The following is a 26088-nucleotide window of genomic DNA, read 5'->3' as shown; positions in this document are numbered from 1 at the left end:
CTTTGTTTACTAAAAAATTACCTGCATCTCTCATCCAAAAATCATTATCGTTTCAGCGGTTAAAGCGCTAAAGTTAAAGCAAGGATAAACGTCCGCTACGCATGCTACAAGGGAAACGCTATAAATCTTACCGGGTAGTAAACTTTACGGGGTATCATATTAGCCGGAACATACAATACTAACAAACGCAAAAAAAAAGAACGTGCGCGCAAAAATTCGAGATGCGTGTCCAATATCCTAGCGTGAAGCAATGACTGCCATCCTCGCTTACCCTCAGGCTCTCTGCGGTGGCAAAAGCAAAACGAGCGTATTATATTTGAAGGTTTTAAATTGTAAATGTTATACAGAAGTGACAATCACGAATTACAATTGATGGCCTAGCTTTGAAAGCTGAAAATATGTTTTTCGGTCTACTTTCTAACAAGATGGAAGCATTTCCTTCACTCTTTCTTTCGTTCGCAGGCTGCTGTTCAACAAAAGAAATTAAAAGAGAACACACAAACAACAGATGCACTTGCAACAACAAACACACGAAAAACTTTACTAAAGCCTGAAGATGTTACAACAATTATTGCAACCCCTGCTCTTGACGCACAAGAGTCCCTTAACGCCGCCACTACGGCCAGTACCAGTGACCATAAAATATCCCCTTTACTATCACAATCAGAATTAAGTTTGACGGCCACGGCACCAGTGAGTACGGCCACGATCAATGATGGGCCGAAGCGACTCCATGTGACTAATTTACCGTTTAAAGTTCGTGATACAGAATTGAGAAATATGTTTGCTGTAAGTTGTTTTTTCTACGCTAGGAACTAAAAAACGCATTGCAGGAAGAAGCCAGTAGCCTGGATTCGTACGTATGTAGTATTAAGTATTATAATGAGTTAAAGTTAAAGTTGACTGGACTGATTTAATCCCGTATTTTAAAGAATAATACAGTTTAAACACAAGGAACTTGTTATGGGATTTATAGAAAATTGCTCTCTCCTGTGTCCTATTCTTCTCTTTTAAAATATACGGATCGGTCTTAGACGCAGAGATTATTTACAATGAACGTGGAAGCAAAGGTTTTGGTTTTGTTACCATGGAAACAAGCGAGGATGCTTCAAAAGCGAAAGAAGCTCTACACGGAAAAGAAATTGACGGGCGAAAAATTGAGGTGAGAAAATGTTGTATTTTGTCCATTCTTTTAATGGAAATTTTTTCCTGGACAGTTTTACGTCATCTTCTTTTTAAACATTTTTGACATAACTGGCGTTTGAAAAGTGCCCTCAACTTTGCGCCTACTCTTACACTTAGAATAGGCAGGGCGAAAAGTGAGCCGTCTAAACTAGAGCTAAGATGAGGGAGTGACCTTAAGCGCTAGTTTAGATGGCCACCTTTCTACCCTACCTAATATGGTTTTTAGAGTAGGCAGAAAGTGGGCACAAAGTTGATAGTTAAAATCTTTGCTTGGAAAATATAAAAAAAAGTCATTGCATTGGCGTCAAACGAGGGCAATGCATTGACTTTAGACAGCCCACTTTATGCCCACCTTAATTCACAATTAGAAAAGGCAGGGCGAAAAGTGGTCCGTCTAAACTAGAGCTTAGAGATATTGGAAGATTCGAAAATTCTGACGAAAGATTCCAGTAACTGTTATTAATCAGTATTTTCTTATCTTTTACTCAGGTCAACAAAGCAACTCCTAGGACTAACACTTCGAAAGGTAATGTTTGCTCATGTAGGTTAAAATGTATCGAAAACGAACCGTCCATTATTTGTGCATTTAAACAATCTATAATATACTGTCTGTCGGCTTTAAAGAAGAAGTCTGTAAAATACTTGACCGATGATTGCGACTAAAGACTACATTTCATTTAAAGTTACAATACACTTTTATTTTATGAGAATATAAAGCTTTGGTTATAGAATAAATTTACACCTATTCTTGCCACAAATTCCAGAAACTACTAAGAAAATACTACGGTTTCGATTTCATTTCTGAAAATGAAACAAAACAAAGAACGTCGAGGCCTTGATTTTATTAGTAAAATAAGTACAATAATCTTGTTCAGAATTTACAGGCTGGCACACAAAAAGCCTTTATTTCTCGTATTTCATTACATACTGATTTATATTTCTTTTGAACAGTAACCCCCCGATTGCGAAACAAGTCGCCGATCGCTGCAACCACAGCCACCCCTGGTCTTCTCCAACCCACCGGTGCTGGTCATCTAAACGGTGTCATTCGTCCGATTACCATGGCAACTCAGGCAGCTGCCTACCCTGCAGCCTGGAATCCAGCGTAAGTAGTTTTTTTCTTGCTTGACTACAAGTTTAAGTACTGTCATATTTTTTAAATCTAAAATAATAAGTTTTGTAAATTAATAGGAATGAAGTTTTTAAATTTGGCTGAGTTGTTTTTTCTGAGAAAAATAAATTTCAAACAGCCAAATGCGAAATTATGGGACAAAAGCAATAGCTTGAAACCCCCTTGTCAAGAAATATTTCACTTGAAAACTATTTACACTTTAATCTTTTTTTTCTGTTTTTAGTTCGTTGACCGCCCTTTCTACACCCTCCATACCGACTACCTTTCAACTACCGCCCTCTCCTCACCAACTTCTTTCATCCGCTATTTCAACCGGAACAATGCCGGGTACTGCAAATCCAATGTTTTCGAGGTAAGAAATCCATTTTTGGTGTATACTCTCTTTCTGCTAAATCAATGTGTCTGCATAACTTTGGGGCAAACACCCCTGTCTCAGTGTCCCGGTGGAACATTTTCCCACATTTAGGATAAAAGTTTTTTTCCGAAATCTCACTGTAGTAGAGGGCATTTTGTACCTAACTCGAGATATTGAGCTTCAAAAAGCGCAAAATTTGGACAAAATAGCTGTTTCTGGCTAAAAAACACGGTTTTCAAGGGTTAATATCTCGAGTTAGGTACAGAAATCACCTATACTTGCAATATATCTCTAATCTTAATTTTTTGAGAGCTTTCCAAAAATATACAATAGGTCTCCGTTTTCTCGAGCTAAAATTTTCATTAATTTTTAACCCTATGATTTTTGCCTGAGACCGTCATATTTGTCCGAAAATCACACCAAAGTGTCCGAATAAAAATTGGAAACATCGTAATTTCGATTCCCCTACCCCTTAGCTTTCCAAAAATATATAACAAGTGCTTCTAACAAAACAATCGAGCGATTCCAAAAAATCGAACAAAATTCCCTCTACTACTGGGAATAGACAATTTTAAAGTACATTTTATTCCATTGAACTTCGAATAGGGATGAAATCCCACCAGATCTTTGACACGGTGGTAAAGGCATGGTATATCTCAAGACAAAACGGTCTTTTTCCATCAGAATGCCTTTGTTTTAAACGATTCCTTTTCAATAAAAACTCAAGTATCAAATTGATAAGTCTTCCAAATGGGTGAAAGAAGACGATTTTTCATGGATTTATCAACAAAAACATACCTAGACCTTGTGTAGTAAATCCCTATTGTTTGATTGAATTCTTTTTGATTACTTTTCAGCTTCCCATCACCGTTTTACCCCACTCCCGTAAGTATTAATAAACATTTTATTGCATTTTAGAAAATATGAATCTATTTATATTCGAATTAAAATTTCGAAAAAATATACATATGATTGGTTTCGTAAGGAGCTTTTACTTTATACTACTTGTAGATAGAGTGTCCATTTTATGCTTTTCCCTGATGCATAAATGGAATGTTAATTTCCCTATGTTTGCAAATTTTCTCGGAAATACATCGTGTATTCCCTAGTACCGATGGAAAAAAACAAACTTATTTCTAACCCTCCTTTTTCTTTTCACAGGAACAATACGCACAATATTACAACTATATCACAGGAGGTTCAAGTGTACCCGTCACACCCAACACAAATCAAACTGGTCCGATCCGAGCTGCCCCTAATACTAATATGTTCCATCGATTTCAACCATATTGAGTATGAGCTTGATTGACTACTTGGTGTTGTCACAGTGCGTATGGCTAAGAAACCCAGTGATGGCATCCCGATGTGTCAAATCGATTCATCACATTCGGTGTTTAGATCAATCTGCTTTTAGTTTCAATGATGTAATATCGTATTTCAAAAATGCCAAATCTAGTTATTAGCTTCTAGTGATTATAATTTGACCTGAATTGTTAAGAGCTTTGAAGAGCTCTTCCCTAATGACAATTTTTCAGATGCTGTACAGTTAAGAGAATGTGGAATCGGATTTCTGAAGGTGTGTTATTAGTGAATGAATTTCAGAGGAAGAACATTATATAAGGAAATTCAAGGAAGGCTTTTTTTATTGATTTCGTTTGTATTTTTTCAAGTTTTCGTTTAGATTTACAATATTTTAAATACAGTGGAGTCCTCAAAACGCGAACACGCATGGGGAACGCAAATTTGTTCGAGTTAAGGATTAAGGTTTATTTGGCAGAGTTAACTGAAGGGAACTTAAAACTTCTTCGAGTTAAGGAATTATTCGAGTTACAAATTTTTTTTAAAGAAACACACTTTTAAGAAACATGAGGCTCAGAATTCCTAAAAACTAAGAAACATGCTAGATGCTAGAGCTTAGAATGAGAAATAACATTTTTCAATGCGTATTCTTTTTTAAGAACCTTCCAATTAAAATAAATGCTTATCTTCTTTGCTTGAAAAATAATGTAAGAAATATTTAAGGCTCAAAATACCGATTTCTTAAGAAACATTGAGGCTGCTTGGTAAAACTAGTCATTTGTACCACTCTTTTATTTTACATTCTCGAGTGCTATCATTTGCACAGGGTCGGGAAAAATCGTTGAAACCATTGCAAATGCACACCCCGTGCAAATGCAAGGATTTCCGTGACTGACTAATGATATTAAACACAAGAAGCTATGTACAGTAGAAACTGTACTGATGTTTTCAACATTAAAATTTAAAAACTTTATTTTTTTAACAGAATTGAATTTGTTCCATTTTGTATCATTTTTCAAGTTCCTTTTTGTAAATAGTACTAAGATCAATTTACTAATTTTTAATATTCTAAAATAAATATAAATTGGTTCTTATTCTTGGAATATATTATACCTTTGATTTTGTGAAGGTGCTTTCGAGTAAATATTTATCTTAAAGGAACTCTCAACGTATCTTCCGCTATCCCCCTAGCGTGAGTCCTCTGGCTACTGTACTATAGTATAGTAATAGAATTGTGCCTATTATGATATATCTTGTTTGGCTCGGCCTGTACACTTAGAAGGTTTAGTTTAAGTATTCCTTCAAGCGTCATGCATTAGCAACAATTCAATATTAATTCAGATGGTTACTCATGGTTTTTAAGACGGTATTTCAATGTTCAAGTCGAGGTTAACGGTAGCTTTCTCAAAAATACTTGGTCTGACCACGACAAAACCGCTGCTAGTATGTTGCTAGGAGAGTGAGAAGCCACGAATCCGTTAGATGCTGATGTCACAAGAAAAAAGAAGTAAACTCTAAGTACCTACTATTTCTTATTTCTAAGGACAAAAACACTTTTGCTTACTCTCGTGTAACTAATAGCCGGGACGGGGGGTCGGAAAAAAACTCAAAACTTATTAATGGGGGGGGGGGTGGAAAAGGATACCAAAGCAGCAGAGGGAACTTTCAGAAATATTTTTCCAAAATTATTAAGCGGGGTAGTAGGTTGAAAAAAGAATGTCCTGGGCGGAAAATCTTCAAAAAATTCATCAGCGCGGAGACAGCTATTATGGAGAGTATTAAGTTGTGATATTATTATTTCTTTTTCGCTAAAATCCCTCAAAATTTTCAAGATAAAACCAGAAAATATTGCCAAATCCTAGATTGAAATATGTTTTGTTAAGAAAAATATCTAGTAAATATAAAGTTCTACTTATACATGTAAAATTTTTATTCTGTAAACTAAACTCAAAATCTTTCTAAAAATAAAAAAATAAATTTCGCGTTTTCACTAACTTTTGCTCTTTTTTCTCGAAAGTAAATCAACGTAAAATTTACAAAATCGTATTATAAAGTGCAAAATTCAATTAATCTTTTAACGACCAATCAAAATCAAAATTGAATCAGGTTCAATGTCAGGTTATTGTACTATCATGAGGCCCGCCCAGCGGCACCCCTAATCACGCCATCACGCAAAAAACTTTCTCCATCACGCATCACGAAAATTTGTCATCACGCAAAAAATAGCATCACGCCTCAAATTTTTGCCCTATCACGCATCACGCCAGTCTTCATCACGTCAATCACGCCAAAAAAATCTCTAATCACGCCATCACGCAAGAAAAAAGTCCCAATCACGCCATCACGCAAACCGCCGGGGGGGGGGGCTCTTTCATTTCATTCACAAACCAAAATCCAGTGAAACTTTTCAAACCCATCTTATTTGTGAAAATAAATTTCTCTTATTGATTTTTTTCACGAATACTCAAGTCGATTCAAACGCTCTTTTGCAAAAGAGAAATTGAAAACGATCAAGTTTTAGGATTTTTTCTTACATAAAAAACCTTTTTCAACACAAATTTCGACGTGAACAAATTTTGGCGAGCAGTAAAAATCCCATTGAATTTCGAAATACCTTAATAACTCCATTAATTTTTGCCCGCCTTTAATTTTCGCACAGCTCATAAAATAGATTATTCGCGCATGCTTTAATTTTTATCGCATCTTGCGATTTCTGGGCATATTTTTTGAGTGTTTTTGACGATTGGTATATGTATCATTAATTTAGGTCTAATTTTTACAAAAGAGCCCTAAGATGAGATTTCTACACGTTCAGAACGGTCACTAATTTGAATGACTTTTATTTTCGCGCACGTATTCTGCGCGAAAATTTATGGAATTAAGATAATTAATAAATAAACTGTATCAAGATGATTGGTTTCGGCAAGAACTAAAATTCATTTTAGAAATCTGCGCGGAAAAAATTAATCGAAAAAAAATTCCACTGTTTCTCGTACGACGTAAAATGCATTGTATGTGAAAACATGAAACTGTGATAACCATGAATGAAAGTGAAAAAAACTGAATCTGAAAACCATTACATTAAATGAAACTCCAAACTGGTCTTTACTCCAATCAATTGGACAAGCAAGTTAAACTGTTGCTGTTGAAAAGGATCCAAGGGTAACGAGTAACGAAGAGAAATAACGACAGTGTCTGCGAAGTACGTATCGTTTCAAACGACAAGGAAGAACGTCGTCCACGAAAATCGAATAACGCCGTGTACGAGAAACAAGAAGGACGTCGTGTACGAAATGCGAGCATCGCTGGCGGCGAGGGACGTGAAATGATTACGGATTGAAACGATAGACCTGAAAACAAAAACATAAGATAAGTAAATTTAAGAATTTCTTTTCACCAAATAATATTGTTATCAGTAAAACGTGATTAAAATTCGAACCATTCACCCCGATTTTAGTTAAGAACTGTCAATAATATCAAATCAATCGAAGGTCATTACGAAATCATAGATAGCTGAAATATGACCTTTGAAACTATTTAATTAATTTTAAAATCTAATCGAAAATTTTAGAAAAACTTTCCATTTCGTAAACACTATATCTTCCGGAATTTTCGGAACACTCATGTCTCCGTGACAGTGGTGATGGAATAAATCTAAAATATCGCTTGAAATAATGCTTGAAGTAAAAATATCTTCCCAAGGAGGAATGATTTTAGTCGACTTTTCCAGTAGGGATATTTTTCTCGATAACTCTCAATGAGACAATTTTTCAGCCAAAGTTTCCAGGATGGGGAGTGATACCGGGGTTGTCTTGAAAAATGATAATCGAATTTATTTACCTTTTCGAGTTGGTGGAGAGAAGTGATTTGTGGAAATGTTCGAAGGAAAGGAAATGTTTGTGTGATCAACCCATCAAAACATCGATCTGTAAAAAAACAATTTGTGATCACATTATCTACCAGTTACTTTATAAGAAAACATTTTTCACGGGAATTTCTAAACGTCGACCATAAATGACGACCACGACCAGCGACCAGATAAATCCGGGTTATCGAGTTTTTTCCCTTTCTCCAAAAATTATTATTATATTACAGTACGCTAAACCCATTTTTGTCTATTGTAATTGATTTCAAATAATTTCTATTTCGAATGTAAAATAAAATTAATTGAAAACGCATATTACATCCTTATTAGTGTCGGAGAAACTTTGTAAGAACAACTAAATTTTAGTTGTATGCTGTTCTTAATTTGCCTGACAAAGAAATAGGATTTCTTACAATTGTGTTGTTCTTATAAAGGATGTTATTCGTATAAAAAAATCAATTCAAATAAAAAAATTGCGTTTTATCAATCCTATCCGAAAAAACGTTCCTTTCCTAAAATTAATCATGAAAAAGTTGATATTTTTCTTACCAAGACGAACGAAACGATCGAAAGATTTCTTTGGTAACACCATCACACCTTTCATATTCATCAGGGCGTCGACCATCATCATTTTTCAATTCTGGATTCGCTCCTTTGGCCAACAACCATCTGATGACGTCATGATTGTTGAGACATGCTGCAACATGCAATGGTGTGCTGTTCCATTTGTTTCTTCCATCGATCAACATTTTGATGGTTTGTTGATCAAACATTTTCAAATAACGAACTGTTCTATAAAAACCAACCCAATGAAGAACGTTCCGACCATCATTGTCCACGAGTGAAAAATCTTGAGGATATTTCATCAAGTGAACGAAAACGTCGAAACGATCTTCATAAACAGCCATCATGAGAAGTGTCGAACCAAGACCATCATCACGCAACGAGTTGACGATGTTCGGATTTTTTCGGAAAATTTCTCCGAATTTCTTGAAATTCTTTTCCTTCAAAATATTCCAAACATCTGAAGAAAAAATGAAGAAATTCAAACTTTTCACGCGGTAAAAAAAATTTCAAAAAAAAATGAACCTCAATATCTCAAGAACTAAAATTACTTTGAAGCTGAAATTTTGCAAACAGAACGAGAAAAATATTTCCGAATTGATGGCGAAAAAATTTTGAATTTTGGAGGAAAACTTTTTGCTCAGCAAGAAATCATTTTTATTCGTGTCGGTAGATAATTTTCACTTCAAAAAATTTTAACCTCGAGATCTCAGAAACTAAAAATATTTTGGAGCTGAAATTTTCCAATCTGAACAAGAAAAATATTTCCGAATTGATGGCAAAAAAGTTTTGAATTTTGAATGAAAACTTTTTTCTCAGTGAAAAATCATTTTACTTAAAACGGGAAAAATCTCCTCCGTGAAAAATAAAATTGAGTTTCGATATCTTCCGACTCCGAGCAAAGAATTGTTTTAAATTGAAATTTTGGAATTAGAATTTCCATTTAGTTTGTGAAAAGAAAAGACTTTATTTATTTGGGCTGAAAATATTTTTGTTGAACAAAAAACAGATTAACATTTCTACGCTGAGAATTCAAAGAATCTCCAATCTCACTATTGTAAGTTAAATTTCGGGCAACAAAATTAAGATCTTTTCAGATTCATGGTATTAATTTTAACGAAAAGAGCAAAAACTTTTTTATGGGACGCTAATACGATTTCTTTTAAAAATTATTTTTAAAATGTCTCTGAAATAAATTATGACCATTGTTCTAACGAATGAAGTTTACGTCTATGAAAATCTGGTCAGAGAAGAAAATATTTAGGCTTTTTTTGTTAACGAATCTTCTATTTCATTCACAGCCCAGTAGCTTTCATTCTTCCCGTCTTTTCCTACGCTACTGCAGCCCTTAGCAGCCTGGATTGAAAACCCATTCAACTTTTAAATTTTTAGTTTAAGCCGAAAGAGGAAAAACTAAAAAAACTCATTTCTTTTTTAGAGAGAACATAAAAGCAAAGTATGAGTTTGAATAATTGAAAAGCGAAGAAAACGAACACTGAAAGTTCATAGAATCATTCTTTCATTCTCTCGCAGTAATTATTCTTTGCAACCAAAAGCAACCGAAAAACAACCAAAAGCAACTAAAAGACGACCAACTTCCATCTCTTCATCAACGACAAACTGAATGAAAAGCGCGCCAAACTCCTTTTATATCATTTACAGAAAGAAAAAAATTGATAACTCTCTCGAGAATGAAATTAACAAGACTATAATGTCAATTTCATCTTCAATTGAATATTTTCTGACGACCCTCCCCCTGGTCGTAAAGTTATTAGGACCATAAATTTAATTTAGACACACTCTGGATAAANGAGTAGTTGTGAACATTATAAAGCTGAAATCTGATTGGATGATATCAATATATACAATATAGATTAAAGACACCTTAAAAATGCGTGCTTGTCGTACTTAGCGTTCTCTATACATCAAACCATTACTATCATACTCTCCTTGAAACAGACGTAGAAACGTGGTTCTCTGACATGCCCACTAAACAATGTTTAGTCATATACCCTCGAAGTCCGTGTTTGCCGTGCTTAGCGTGTCCGTCAAAATATGTTTACTCGTATACCCTCGCAGTCCGTGCTTGCCGTGCTCAGCGTGTCCGACAAAATATGTTTAGTCATATACCCTTGAAGTCCTTGCTTGCCGTGCTCAGCGTGTCTGAATTGTCAAAGAAAATTCTTACACCCTACCTTTACTTTACACCCTACTTATATACACCCTTCACACACACTTGGCACATATACACCCCCCCACACACAGTGTCTTCATATCGCGTGTTTGCCGTGCTAAGCGTGCTCATCAAACGATGTTTAGTAATACACCCTCGCAGTCTGTGCTTGCCGTGCTCAGCGTGTCCGACACAATATGTTTAGTCATATACCCTTGAAGTCCGTGCTTGCCGTGCTCAGCGTGTCTGAATTGTCAAAGAAAATTCTTACACCCTACCTTTACTTTACACCCTACTCATACACACCCTTTACACCCTACTCATATACACCCCCCCCCACACACACTTGGCACATACACCTCCCCCCACACAGTGTCTTCATATCCCGTGTTTGCCGTGCTAAGCGTGCTCATCAAACGATGTTTAGTAATACACCCTCGCAGTCCGTGCTTGCCGTGCTCAGCGTGTCCGACACAATATGTTTAGTCATATACCCTTGAAGTCCGTGCTTGCCGTGCTCAGCGTGTCTGAATTGTCGAAGAAAATTCTTACACCCTACCTTTACTTTATACCCTACTCATATACACCCTTCACACACACTTGGCACATACACCCCCCCCCACACACAGTGCCTTCATATCCCGTGTTTGCCGTGCTCAGCGTGCTCATCAAACGATGTTTAGTCATATACCCTCAAAGTCTGTGCTTGCCGTGCTCAGCGTGTCCGTGAATTTCGAAACAAAAAAACGTGGGCCTTTTGTTTTCAATTTCCAAGACCAGACGAAGGAAACCCTTGGGCGGTCCGGCAACTGGTAAGGCAAAGCAGTCAGAAATGAAAACTTTCACAAATCCCAGACCGGGCAGGATTGGTTCTGGTCATTGAATTCTTGAAGTTGAAGTAACTTAGAAGTTGTAATTTTAACTAGAGGTCGCGTTGGGTAGTTTCAGCTGAACATGGCATCGAATTATATTCAAAAGACTGGTAGCAAGAGGGGCTATGGATCCTGTCAGAGTTGTGGGCAGGAATACCACAATCGGAAAAAGCCGAAAGTTTGCGACTGCGGAAGAGAACTCGGTGGGTCTTTTGTTTGCGACAGTGACAATCGTAACAACCTGAAATTGGACGATAAAAAAGTTCTTCCAGTCTCCGTTGTTGTTTACAACGATGACAAAGGATGTCTAAAATCTATTAAAATGAACAATAACGGAGACAGGAAGTTCTTGTTCGCAACAAATTCCGCTTTAGTTTGCTACAACAATGACTGTCGCGATTTGAGGTCCGCTTCTGTAGCATCAAAAGTTAGCTTTGAATGCAAACATTCGAAGCACCCCAGTGTGCAGCCAATGTATTCAGTGACGGAATTTCAGCTCTGTGATATCACATAATTTACTCCAGACCTGAAAAAACAAAGTGATATCGTTGAAATGCAGTCTCTTCTAAACAAGCCTGACTTTAAATATCCTGCCGTTGCTAAAGTTTCCTGCAAGAGCTACGCAGTGAAAGCTTTCACCAGCACTACGGCAGAAATGAATTATGTTCACGTGAAGGTTGCTGCCATAAAAGGTACCGGAAAGAACCAAATTAGGTGCATGGCCAACGACTGCAGGAAAAAGAAAGGTCGCACAAAAACTGTAAGTAATTTTTCACTGTTTTTTATAGGAAATAGCATTCTTTGCTTAGCTTTTTTCAATTTTCTCAAACTTCGCAGGTTTAAATTTGTGGGTAGGTACAGTATCGAACTTCTTGAACCTCACTGTAAGTCCCGATAATAGTTCTATAACTTTGGCGGGAATACAATGGGTTTTCCTCTAACAGACGCGCGTGCGCACTAGTATCACAACAAAATCATCCAAAACTTGCGAGAAAAAAAAAACTAGCTACAAACAAACCTGAACAAACAGAGAAAAATGACTGTGATGTGTTTTAAACTTGTAGCTAGTTGAAGCTAGCTAGGCTATAGCCTGCTTATTATCTAAAGTCTGGAAAATTTGGTTGGTGTGTTTCCATAGAAAGAAGGTATCATATTTTGGTTTCAATTCTCGAAATCTGTGTCATTGTGATAACAGTACGTCCCAACCTCAACAAAGTTCATTCAATGTCAACTGTTAATTGGCAACCTTCTGACCTTACACCAATGTAGCAACTGCAAGATCATAAGTTATACCATGACTTTCGTTACAAATAGCAGATAACAGATTGTTGGTGGTCATAAAGTGTTGAAGTCAACCAAAAGAACATAAATCACTAAAGAGAACATACACATAAATCACTAAATGTAAGGAATTATGACTGATTCACTGGCACTGTACAAAGATGAAAAATTTTGCCCAACCATTGTGAGTTATCAACTTAAAACTTAACCTGATCTGAACAAACCTACAACTGTCCGCAGCAGTCTGGCAGTGTATAAAGCATCCATATTGTCTTCACTTCCTTTCAAGCTCACTGTTAATCAAGTCACTACAAAAGATTTTCAACCACACATGGTGGAGTGTATGCCCTGTTTAACCGTCTCTATGTCCAGACGGTGTCAATCGAACAACTTCGAACAAAAATCGCAATCGAACCAATCGAACGTAATCGAACGCGATCGAATAATTAATATCTATGTTCACATACTTTTAACCAAAGTTTCATACATAGGCGAGACCAATTTAATTTGTTGTTCTACGGGCGCGACGACCCAGCATTTGCTGCAAACGAAAAAATAATAATATTGAATTTCCTATGCCACAAATTTCTAATACTAGTCATTTAAAAAAATTACACTTAAAAAAAGTTGAAAATAATCTAAAACCATGAATTCTATGCACGAAAGATTTTATTACAAACTCCATCAAAGACGAATGATGAATTTTCCACCAAGATTATTTGAAAATATACTTATAGCCTAATTACCTTCCTTGATTAATGAAAATCTAATTTTTATTTTACCGACCGACCGACTCATATTTTGCTAATAATCTGCCCGTAGAACAACAAATTAAATTGGTCTCTCCTTACATGTTTTTTTTTCTACAAGCATTACGCTTGAAAGCATACGCAGGCTCAGCACGAAACACGACAATAGAATGCTAAGCATAATGCGAGCCTGATATAGGGGTAGACACTTGTAAAAAAACATGTAACAAGTTTTGGGATTTTACCTCGTTTATACCGAAATTACAGACAAATAGTATACACGGCTTGAAAAGTAAAACTCGAGGACATAGACAGTATTATTTGAGATGAGGTCTATGTTCTTATTTACTTTCAGCTGTCAAAATAAGTCCCTTATATTGCTCTAAATGGTAAGGTTTTACTCTATAATAACCTTATTTTGGTGGTATTTAGAGGTACAATTTCCAACCCATCGGTAATTAGGCCCCTACCCTGTTTATTAGAATTTGAAGTCCTGCCCCCGTTTATATTAACGGAACTGGTGTACCGTGAAAAGCACAGCTCAAAATCATATATTTACGCTGTGCCGACGAATCGAGATTCTATTAATTGCGCAATCAGCGAAGACAAAAGTAACCATGACGACCATCCAAGATCTTGGATGAGCGTCATAGTCGATATTTTTATTCCCGTCGTTGAAAACACAACTTACAAAAAGTCATCAATGCTTTGTAAAAAGAGTCAGTGATAGAGAATCATAACATAAAGTTTGTCTATTATTTCGATTCAATTAAAGTGACATTTCCATAATTAAAAGTTTAGTAATTACTGCTATACATTTGGGGATCATGTAAAAGATTTCTTTCGAAATAAACCCCGGGGGGGGGGGTACTTAGGCAAAAATAGGTGCTGGGTATGTGCGGACGGTAAGGGTCGGGTTTTTCACCTTGCAAAGTCTCTCTAAGGGTTACAAAAATCAGGAAATTTCAAAGTAGTCTCTCTAAGGGTGGGAAAAATCACGATTTTTAGAAAAAAATTTTGATTTTGGGAGAAAAAAATTACAAAAAAGTCTCGCTAAGGGTAGGAAATTTTTGAAAATCAGAGAAAATTTTTCGAAAAAGTCTCTCTAAGGGTCACTTTTTCACTAAAATTTGGTCTCTCTAAGGGTCGGTTTTCGGAGGTCCCGTCCGCACATACCCCTCATTGGGGGGGGGGGGGTACTAGGGTTGGTGAAATTCACCAACCCTAGTACCCCCCCCCCCCGGGAAATAAACTCATTTCAACTACACTTGGAGGTTTCTGGGGAATTCGTAAATAGTAAACTGCATACTGATACAGTCTGCTAGACATTAATATGGTAATATTTGCTCTTCATCTTTGATTTTTTCTACAGTGATTAGATTGACACATGCGCGATAAAATTTCTATTATTTGTCTTCAGAGGTTACTATTTTCTTTGAAAACTTAACCTCTGATACTCAGGGTAGAGCTGGTGTTTTTAAACAAAAAAAAGAGAAATACAGAACTCTTATTTTATAGCGTTTAACCCTTGTAGGCCATAATTAGCAGACTTTATGCAAAAAAAATTGAAACTTTGCCAGAATGCTATTATTATATCAAAGGTTCGATTTCTGTAAAAAAAGTGTCAATTCGTCACGCGTCAGCATGTGACAATGGGTATCCATATGGATTCATTGGCCGAAACGAGAAAAACTTAATAAAAATCTATATGGATCTTAAAGCCTTATAGTCCTCCCTGATATATTAGAAATCAAACTTAACGAATTTTCAATTATTATCGTAGCAGAGTCCAGAGTTTAGGAAATATTTTTCGCGGGATCTAATGACCTTAACTAGCATGGACTCAAATAGAACAAAAAAATAAGTGTTTTTTAACTTTAGGCTTCCCGGGCTAAAAATATGCTGAAAGTTTATATTTATGAAAACAATATCTAATATAAATAATCAACATACCTAAATATTATTTCTGTTTACAAAGATATGCAGGCATAAAATAGCATAATTATAGAAGCATTTTTCTTCATATACCTTCAAATTGTATACTTTGATTGGGTTAATTTTCGCGAGCCAAAATGAATTGATATAATTTTTCTGGATTTATTTTCACGAATTACATGTTTTTTCTTTTATAAGAATAACGTTTATAAGCATATGCAGGCTCAGTTTTTGGTACTTAAACAATGGTTCTATTGTTTGAGAACAATAGAATGCTAAGCATAATGCGAGCCTGATGTAGGGGCAGACACTTGCTTATAAAAAAAAAACATGTAGTGTTTCAAATATTTCGTGCGGATTTTATTTCACGTATCAGCCTAAAATCAATCACAGGGATCTTCACAATTTCGTGAGTCTGCAAACTCACACGATATCACGTAAAAAGGGGAAAACTCGGGAAAACGCAAATGCAAATGCAAATGAAAAGGTTTCAGTTGTTTAAGACTATCAGCGGCGGGTTTGAGGGGGCTCAAAAAGATAATATTAGTAAAGTACCTTCTTAAAAAGAGAAATTGAGAAATTGAAATATTTCCGCTTGGATTTTGTTGAGATTGGGGGGAACCTTTCCATTCAACATTTTGTTACCAAAGCCAATTTATGACCTTATGTACCATACATCTTCTTTACTTGCCAAATTAAGTTTTCTTTCTCCTAGGTTCGTGTCTTTGGTTTGTTTACGTTTCATACAGTTAAATCTGGCTTCCTTTGAATCACTTATACGACCTTTAGTCTTTCGAGTACTTCATAAATCTAAATGACTTAAAAACGCTTGATTTTCACTCCCTTCATCATAGGTATGTCTGCTATACAGTATTGGAATTGTTTGTTAACTTGTCGACTAGTCTAAATGAAATAGAGAGATAAAAAAAATTAATTTTGTTATCAAGCATAAAACGAAATCCTCTAATAGATACTGCCCTGTAAAATAGAAGTAAATCAGGTGACTGGATCAAAACAAGATTAATTTCGCATAGCGAAAGTATTACGATATGCTTTCGTGGTGGCGGTGGCGGTGATGAACAAAAATTAGAAAACGAAAGTGCTTTGGAAACTTCTAGAACATTCTCGAATAGTCTAAAGATGGACTCACTCGCTAAGGTAAGATAAAATCTAACGTTTTGTCAGTCCGCAAGTCCAGGTAGACGTAACCAAGCATTTTTAAACATCGCTCGTTTTTAAAGAAATGGCAGTTTTCAGCATACTGTCAGCTGGTTGTTTGTATTTCTGTCATGTTTTTTGTGTTTGTTAGAGTATTTACGAAGGTTTTTATTTCTTTTATGTGTAGTTAGTAAATGCACCAATAAAATGATAGGAATCTTACAATTAAAGAGACATGACATTAAGCCAGACCCGATCAATCGAACTTGTCGAACCAATCGAATAATCAAACTCCATCGTGCATTGAAAAAAAGCACCCCATGATATTGACTCAATGAAAAAGTGTGCCAAATTTCAGCCAAATCTGACAACTTTTTTTTAAATGTCCAGCCTGGAGTCTGCCCTAAAGTTTTCGGACAGAAAACATCGTCAGATTCTAGCTCAACTGAAATTGAAAATGTCTATATGGTCCGTAGAATCTTCTATACTAATTGAGTTTATGAAAAATTTCTATAACGCTAGCCCAGTAACATATAAGGTTTCTAAAATTTGAACGCCGCGGCTGGAAAACCTATCCTCCTTCGATACAAAAAGTCTCGCGCTATTCGGTTTCAAGACTGTCACGACGGATTTGCATGATTTCGAACTATTTTATATCAACACACACAACAAAATCCAACATTGTTGTTTGATGATTAAACTTCGTCTAACATTATTTAAAAAGGTTTCAATGTTGGTAGCATTGCATATGCGCCGGTCTTAATCTGTCCGCATGTGAAGCCAACAAACGGGTAAACCTTCAGTGCTCAATCGCAAAGCGCGAGCCTCTCCTTCACAACTAAGGCTTTTTCTTTCCTAGAAGCAACCCTCTCACCACCTCAGACACCTTGGACGTGTGCACGACGGGTACCCTCGATAATTTTGACAGGGTCACTATGGCATTTCATTGAACACAGACTTCCGTTATCAATAAAAAGACATATCATCGAGGCTTACGGACACAAATTTTGACTAATGTAGAAAGTTTAGAAGTCTAATTTTTTATTATTGTATTCGACATTTTAAGCCGAAACAATGTCAGGAATTAACCCACATTATAGTATTTTAAAGGCTTTTGATGTGCAAGCAAAACCGTTAACCGGCGTTTGCGACGACGTCTAGTAATATATATTAAAATTAACTGGATCAAAACGATAAAACTCAAATTTAAATATCCATTATCTATCACTGGTCAAAACTTGATGCACGTAGCCCTTTACAATCATAAGATACATACAATCACGGACAAAATGTTGTAGACTTTTCAAAATCGAGCACGCTTAGTACGGCAAGCACGAGATCTGAACACACTGTGTGTGGGGGTGTCTGTGTATAGGGTGTCTGTGTATAGGGTATGTGGGTGTGTGTGTGGGGGCACTCGTAAAACAGAAAGGAAAGGGGTGTAAAATTTTAATTAATTCAACGAGCACGCTTAGCACGGCGAGCACGAGATCTGAACACACTGTGTATAGGGTGTCTGTGTATAGGGTGTCTGTGTATAGGGTATGTGGGTGTGTGTGTGGGGGCACTCGTAAAACTTAAAGGAAAGGGGTGTAAAATTTTAATTAATTCAACGAGCACGCTTAGCACGACGAGCACGAGATCTGAAGACACTGTGTGTGGGCATGTCTGTGTATAGGGTGTCTATGTATAGGGTGTATATGGGTGTGTGTGTGGGGGCACTCGTAAAACTTAAAGGAAAGGGGTGTAAAATTTTAATTAATTCAACGAGCACGCTTAGCACGGCGAGCACGAGATCTGAACACACTGTGTGTGGGGGTGTCTGTGTATAGGGTGTCTGTGTATAGGGTATGTGGGTGTGTGTGTGGGGGCACTCGTAAAACTTAAAGGAAAGGGGTGTAAAATTTTAACTAATTCAACGAGCACGCTTAGCACGGCGAGCACGAGATCTGAACACACTGTGTGTGGGGGTGTCTGTGTATAGGGTATGTGGGTGTGTGTGTGGGGGCACTTGTAAAACTTAAAGGAAAGGGGTGTAAAATTTTGATTAATTCAACGAGCACGCTTAGCACGGCGAGCACGAGATCTGAACACACTGTGTATGGGGGTGTCTGTGTATAGGGTGTCTGTGTATACGGTATGTGGGTGTGTGTGTGGGGGCACTCGTAAAACTTAAAGGAAAGGGGTGTAAAATTTTAACTAATTCAACGAGCACGCTTAGCACGGCGAGCACGAGATCTGAACACTGTGTGTGGGGGTGTCTGTATGGGTCTAGGGTGTGTGTGTGGGGGCACTCGTAAAACTTAAAGGAAAGGGTGTAAAATTTTAATTAATTCAACGAGCACGCTTAGCACGGGGCACGAGATCTGAACAACTGTGTGGGTGTCTGTGTATTTGTATGGGTGGTGTGTGGGCACTCGTAAACTTAAAGGAAAGGGGTGTAAAATTTATAATCAATGCACGCTTTAGCACGGCGAGCACGAGATCTGAAACACACTGTGTGGGGTGTGTGTATGTGGTGTCTGTGTATAGGTTATGGGTGTGTGTGTGGGGGCACTCGTAAAACTTAAAGGAAAGGGGTGTAAAATTTTAACTAATTCAACGAGCACGCTTAGCACGGCGAGCACGAGATCTGAACACACTGTGTGTGGGGGTGTCTGTGTATAGGGTATGTGGGTGTGTGTGTGGGGGCACTTGTAAAACTTAAAGGAAAGGGGTGTAAAATTTTGAATTAATTCAACGAGCACGCTTAGCACGGCGAGCACGAGATCTGAACACACTGTGTATGGGGGTGTCTGTGTATAGGGTGTCTGTGTATAGGGTATGTGGGTGTGTGTGTGGGGGCACTCGTAAAACTTAAAGGAAAGGGGTGTAAAATTTTAATTAATTCAACGAGCACGCTTAGCACGGCGACACGAGATCTGAAACACTGTGTTGGGGGTGTCTGTGTATAGGGTATGTGGGTGTGTGTGTGGGGGCACTTGTAAAACTTAAAGGAAAGGGGTGTAAAATTTTGATTAATTCAACGAGCACGCTTAGCACGGCGAGCACGAGATCTGAACACACTGTGTGTGGGGGTGTCTGTGTATAGGGTATGTGTGGTGTGTGTGTGGGCACTCGTAAAACTTAAAGGAAAGGGGTGTAAAATTTTAATTATTCAACGAGCACGCTTAGCAGGCGAGCACGAGATCTAACACCTGTGTGGGGGGTGTCTGTGTATAGGGTATAGTGTGGGTGTGTGTGTGGGGGGGCTCGTAAAACTTTAAAGGAAAGGGGTGTAAAATTTTAATTAATTCAACGAGCACGCTTAGCACGGCGAGCACGCGATCTGAAGACTGTGTGTGTCTGGTATGTGGGTGTGTGTGTGGGGGCACTTGTTTAAGGAAAGGGGTGTAAAATTTTGAATTAAGGCAACGAGCACCTTAGCAAGGCGAGCACGAGATCTGAACACACTGTGTGTGGGGGTGTCTGTGTATAGGGTGTCTGTGTATAGGGTGTCTGTGTATAGGGTATGTGGGTGTGTGTGTGGGGGCACTCGTAAAACTGAAAGGGAAGGGGTGTAAAGCCTTGAGAGCTATTACTCCTATCCTGAATATTCCTAATTGGTATTTGGGTTAGAATTTTATTGGTTTTCTAACAGCCAATCAGATTGCAGCTTTGTAATGTTCACCGAAACCCATATTTTTCAAAATTTCTAAATTTTGAATTATTTACATTTTCTCCCCCACAAAGCTATGTCGCCCCATTGGATGGTCTATATTTGGTATCAGCCTCAATCAAAATTCAAGATGGCAGCTTGACCGATTCCAAATTTCTGCTGACTGTCAGCACAGATGGGAAACCAAGTGATCACACCAATCAGAATGGACTACAAGATTATGTGGAGTATGCATTTCCTTACTCGTCGAAGTAAGTCAAAAAACTTTTTTTTCAGAAGTGAGGACTTATCAAAGGGCTCTGATTGAAAAGAGGCTTTAAAGTAGACCTCTATAGATATACTTCCTCAGACTACTCTTATCATTAGCAATTTATTTCTTCCGTCTAACTCAACCTTCTTGATAAAAAATCCTAAAAAAAGGGTCCTAAACTAGTTAAATTTTGATTAGTAACTAGCTCCTCCTTCGACATTACAGCTGATCTACTTTTTATACCTAGGGCGGGAAATACCAATTTTAGCCTATTCCGAACGAGAGAAGTCGATTGTAAATCCTTGTTAGTCCCTATGAAATTATCCTCTGATATATAATCACCAGAGTCCAACCCACTTTCTAGATGAACCCCCTACCCTAGGTTCCTTCCCCTTTCAAAATGTTACCCCCCCCCCCCCTCAAATTTTTGAAAACTTTTGAAAATTTATATCCGGTAAAAAAAGCACAAAAAACGGACAAACACTCAAAGAAAGTTGTTTTTTCTAGACAAACTCCGTCTCCCCTCCCTTTTCACATAAAAATGTTGGGCTCTCCTGTTTTTTGATTGGCATATATTCTGGTGCGCTCGTTTTACTTCAGCCAATCACTGCGCTCAACCTCATTTAATATTGATCCATAATAAAGAGAAGATCAACCAACTTGAGAAGATCCTTGCTTACAAAGATGCCGTTCAACCTAAAACACTCGAAAGTTCATTAAAGGCTTGGGGACACGAGAAGTTTTTTTTTTGCGTTGGTGCAATGCAACATGCTCTATCCCACCAACCTGAAACGCTTTCTCGTGTTTCCACCCCATTTTTCTTTCTACCAAAAAAAGTGACATGTCTGGATCAATTTTGCTCCATTGTCCTAGGGACAAAATCAGCGTGTCTTTTGGGTATTTCCTTCACCTTTTGTCCCATGAAAAAAAAAAGAAACCATGGGACAGATGGACAGACTTTTTCTTTTGTTGGTCAAGTCAAGACCTTTATAAAATATGTATATTGAATTTATTTCGAAAATACAAGTTTGTTTCTCTTTCTACAGTGACATTTACAGCATGGTGATCTCCGGAACACTTAAACTACGGGCCGGCCAGAATGTGTCTCTCTGGTTACACTCCGCTTTGGATGAAAGCTTCAGCATCAGTCAAGATTCCTTGTTCTCCATCGTCTATTTGTCCTCTTTCAACAGTATTTATGGATCAGGAGCTCAATTGATGTTGAGCGAATCCATTTCTCAAAATATGAGAGATTCAACAGGCTGGAAAGTTGTACAGAATTGGAAAACCTCCAGATCGGAGACTGCCCCTGGTATCTTTAAACAAGGTATGATTCATAAATATTTTTCAGATGAGCACTTAAACAAAGAAAAGATATTTCTCAGCAAGAAAGAAATTCTACTTAACAGAAAGACAGTCTCATTTGATAGTAAAGTAAAGAAAGTCGCTTTTGGTCTTTCTTTTGCAAACCTGACAAAAGTTCAAACGGCCGACTTTTGGTCAACTTTGGCAAGTAAGGCAAACTAGAAAGCCATATGCGGTAGACCTTAATCAACTTTATTTCTTTACTAGGACCGTTACTGGATATCGATTCTGACGCAGGGAATGTTTACATTCTGGAAGCTGGGTTGTACTCCATTTCTACCACCATCACCATCAGAGCTACTTATGGTTCAAGCATCAACGGAGAATTCGAACTAGGTTTGTTGTTGTCATATATCTTCATAAAAACGAACAACTAAAATATATTAACGATATTATTTCCATTGGATCCGGGGGATATTTACTGGCTGCTTCTGACAAAATGACATCAAAAAATCAATGAAACTGTCAAAATTATCCCACTTTTCAAAATATCGAATCAAATTAAAATATAGTGTCGAGAAAAGTGAAATTTAATCCAAAATAGGCTTTTTGAAGTGGTTGAAAAGTCGAACCGCCACATTGCGCTGTATATTCACCGATACGTGCAGTTTAGCGAGTCATAGTCATAGACTCTCTTTAATTTAATGGACACTTACGAATAATGACCGTATAATGATGTTTCAGGTTTGAGAAAAATAAAGCTTACAATTGTTATACGCTGTTTCATGCTGGTGATTACATTTTTTAGCACTTTATGATTCAATTTATTTCACTGTACTTTAGGCTTGTTCACGAAGAGTGGTCTGGCCTCCTTGACAACGAAGTACACCAAGACACCACAAAATGTTATTACCATGAAATTATTTGGAGTTCTTCAGATCTCTTCTGAACAAGCTGTCTCTGTACAGGTAAAATCGTTTCGTTTTCCTAGAAATTGGTGAAGGAAATTTGTTTACATGTTATCCATAGAATTTTTATTTAGAAAACCTTTTATTCCTTTCAAAAACAAAAACTCATTTATCATTTTCTATCTAACAGAGGGCGTTTTATAAATATGTCATAGTTCAGTATTGGACACAGTTTAGGCAGATGTCCAGTTATTTAGGGAAATGTGATATAAATAATCCGTAAAAACGCTAGAACACTAAAAGATGATCATATACTTCTGTCTATACGGAAATTCTCTCTGTGTTTGCGCTTTTGACCTCCACTTGATCTCTTGATGAAGTTTTGAAAGAATAAAATTTCGTTGAAAAACAGGAGTTGATTTTTTGTTATCGTGTATCTATCTCATCTTTAATATGTGCAGGTGCAATCGACCACACCCAATGCGGATTGGGAGAACCTGCGTGCTCACTGTGGTCTGTCCATTGTCCGCATCCCTCCGTTCCAAGCCCCCACCTCAATCATTTCCGGTCTCAGTAAAACTGAAAGGCTTGATGTATCTTCCAGGTGAGTCCGCTAATTTTTTCTATTGGCTGCTTTTGAAGTAAATAATTCTTATTTTCATCTGAGATTTGATTGCTGTTAGTCAACGACGTCAATCTTTTGGTCATTTTTAACGGAGATGTTCTTCCATCTGAGGTCTATTTAACACGAGTCTTTTTTCAAAGGAATTTTCATATTTCTATGTTTGATTGATTATAGAGTATACTTAACAAATTTTATCGATGATGTTTCAGGTAGAACAGTAAATGAGTTCAGCTTTCACTTGTTTTTATTTTTACAGCGCATGGTCAAGAGTACGACATTTCAAAGTCAACATTGCGCAAACTCAAGAATCTGCTGGCAAATTTTTCTTTGGCAATGAAGGATACTTTGAAGCACGCTACGCGGGCATTTATTTGGTCAGCACGTCTATCACAGCTCGATCCAACGTAACAGGCTACTTCATCAGGTAAGAAGTGCCCTTCTAGATCTTTCAGATTTCTTCCAAATGTTGCTTGCCATTTTTACATCTTGATGTTTTTTAGAACGTTTTGTAGAGTTTTTTAGAACGTTTTGTAGAGTTTGCAAGAGTTTTTTATTTCAATTTCTTCCTATTTTAAGAAGGAGCAATATCTTATCTGATTTTTGATTTTAACCACAGGATGAAAATTGGATTAAATGGTGACTCCAGTCTCCCCGGAACAAACGTCAACGATCAAACGGAGGGAGGTGGAACTCACTTGTTTCCGGAATGCGGTGACACGTGTACTATTCAAATGGCTTTGATTCTTGCATTGCATCCCACCGAGAAAATTGGTATTTACGTTCAAAGCAATGCGCCTTATCTGGATTTCCATTACTCGACCTCTCTTTCTTTGAAATATTTGATTCCATTGGAACCACTCCCGGATGGTTTTTCAATGCAGTTGAAGGAACCACAAACTGTGAATGTGTATGGCGACTACCAAGTTACTGGTTGGCGTGCAAATCTAAAGGTGAAACAATTGTTTCATTTCGATGAATCATAATAACAAAATCATTTTTTTTTAAAGCGAAAAGCTTATGCTGAAAAATATTTGTCGAAATGTTTTTTGAATCTCATAAAATCATTTAATTAACTTGAATACGTTAGAGCCTGTAGATTTTAATTACAACAGATGCGAGAAAATCTAAAGAAAAACTTGTCCAAGTTGTAACCAGGCTTCGAGTTATGGAGATGAGTTTATTATTAGAAGGATACGGTATATAATTGTTGACTCCACTTTAGTTCTAGATCGTCTCCAGTTGAATTTCATCAAAAGAATCACCAACCCAGGAACATGATTTTGTTTTCGTACTCAGTGTTCTTAAACCATGTTTTCTCGAATTATAGGGTCAATACAAGAAGGATTCCGGTGGTGGAGACGGGGAATACTTAATCGGGAAAACCGGGTTATACTTGGTGGCTGTCAACCTCGAATTCATAGACGTGGAGGGCGTCACAAAAGCCATCCCCTCTATCAACAACATTCCCGCTATGGCGGCCGCCTATAAAGCGCCCATCGAACAATCTTTCTCCATCTCCATCTCTGGTATAATGAAGATTCAAGCAGGATCCACTTTCACTTTGATCGGATTCACCCAAAGTGACCAGTTCTATAAAATCTCCGATAAATCGACCTCCTCTATCACCTACATTGGAGATAAAGCTGCAGGCTTCACGGCTACCCGAAACAACGAAAACTTACTGAGTTTCCAAGCTGGTATATGGACTTCTGTTAAGCGCTGGTCAACGTCAGGAAAAGATTTCTTATTTGAAAATCAAGGTGGTTTTGAAAGCAAAGAATCATACATTGTCCAAGAGTCTGGCTTCTATTACGCTTCTGTTAACATTATTCTAACTAGCCTGAACAACGCCAGCAGTCAGATGGAACTAGCCTTAGTTCACAACAATATTAATAACCAATACAACGGATTATACTCAACATCTCTTTTACAAAAGCAAGGCACCATCACACTCCAAGTAGCAGGCGGTATTTACCTTAGCCGTTGGGATTATCTGACGGTGCAGTTGAGATCGGATGTCGACCTTAAGGATATCTCTTTGGAACAAGAATCGACCTTCTCTATCCTAAAGATAGGTCAGTCAATCTTTCTGAGCCTCAAATTTACGATATTACCAACAAACTACTTAACAAAGAGGCCTGGAAAACCCGAGTTAAGAAAACCCGAGTTATGACGTTAGAATTAACTCGGGTTTTTAAGATGCACCTTATTTTTTCGAGTTATTTAACTCGGCCACTCCAGGCGCACCTTGAACTTTTGAGTTTCATAACTCGGTTTTTTAAGGTGCAACTAAATTTGTCGAGTTAATTCTAACTCGTAAAATAACTCGGGTCTTCATAACTTCCTGGCCTCCTTAACAAAAATAACAAATTCCCTTCTAAGTAATTAGGTAAATGAAAGGTTCGTTTTTTAAGATTACAAATCTCATATTTCCACCGTATTTAACCAAATCTCAACGCACTGAAATTCTCCTTTTCTTTTTGATCGCCTATAAGCTTTCATTTTTACAGGGGAGGATTTGAGTTCGAACGCATGCAATGATCTCGGTCCGAACATTGTTGGACAAATCCTGCCGGACAACATCCGACTTCCGATCGGTGAAACTATCGGATGGGATTGTTTTGCTACAGGGGAAAACCCTCAATATCAATGGAATAAGGATTATGAGGTAGGTATCAATGTCCTGAAGACTTGCTAATAGCTACCAATCTTAAATTTAAGAGCTGACACTCCTTAGCCCTGTTCCTCTAATTCATTGAGTATTTCATTCACTT

The 26088-nt window shown here is 37.3% G+C and overlaps 2 protein-coding genes and 1 long non-coding RNA gene across 3 annotated transcripts in view; 2 read left to right on the top strand and 1 right to left on the bottom strand.

Moving 5' to 3' along the window:
• The first annotated feature begins 250 nt into the window (after positions 1-250).
• Positions 251-4414, top strand: LOC136802944 (RNA binding protein fox-1 homolog 1-like). The gene is made up of 8 exons (XM_067059673.1): positions 251-307; positions 391-789; positions 977-1162; positions 1675-1711; positions 2137-2290; positions 2541-2669; positions 3530-3557; positions 3834-4414. Exons 1-8 carry the CDS (start codon positions 251-253, stop codon positions 3963-3965), a joined length of 1122 nt encoding a protein of 373 aa, XP_066915774.1. The 3' UTR covers positions 3966-4414.
• A 2703-nt stretch (positions 4415-7117) lies between these two features.
• Positions 7118-8636, bottom strand: LOC136802966 (uncharacterized). Its single transcript, XR_010846083.1, has 3 exons — positions 8386-8636; positions 7812-7897; positions 7118-7321 (listed from the first exon to the last, which is right to left on the bottom strand). It is a non-coding gene; the product is annotated as an uncharacterized lncRNA (long non-coding RNA).
• A 2891-nt stretch (positions 8637-11527) lies between these two features.
• Positions 11528-26088, top strand: part of LOC136802943 (uncharacterized) — a 29149-nt gene continuing 14588 nt past the window's right edge. The window contains exons 1-10 of the mRNA XM_067059672.1: positions 11528-11850; positions 20301-20477; positions 21523-21803; positions 22049-22177; positions 22625-22749; positions 23151-23293; positions 23571-23738; positions 23931-24264; positions 24642-25389; positions 25825-25982. Coding sequence (XP_066915773.1) covers positions 11528-11850; positions 20301-20477; positions 21523-21803; positions 22049-22177; positions 22625-22749; positions 23151-23293; positions 23571-23738; positions 23931-24264; positions 24642-25389; positions 25825-25982 — 2586 coding nt within the window. The remainder of the gene's footprint in view (positions 11851-20300; positions 20478-21522; positions 21804-22048; positions 22178-22624; positions 22750-23150; positions 23294-23570; positions 23739-23930; positions 24265-24641; positions 25390-25824; positions 25983-26088) is intronic.

Source organism: Clytia hemisphaerica, unplaced genomic scaffold, assembly GCF_902728285.1.
Source record: "Clytia hemisphaerica strain Z4C2 unplaced genomic scaffold, Clytia hemisphaerica genome assembly, whole genome shotgun sequence".
In the NCBI taxonomy this organism is placed as follows: domain Eukaryota; kingdom Metazoa; phylum Cnidaria; class Hydrozoa; order Leptothecata; family Clytiidae; genus Clytia; species Clytia hemisphaerica.
Note: the sequence above shows the minus strand (reverse complement) of the source record. Positions and strands in the feature narration are given on the sequence as shown.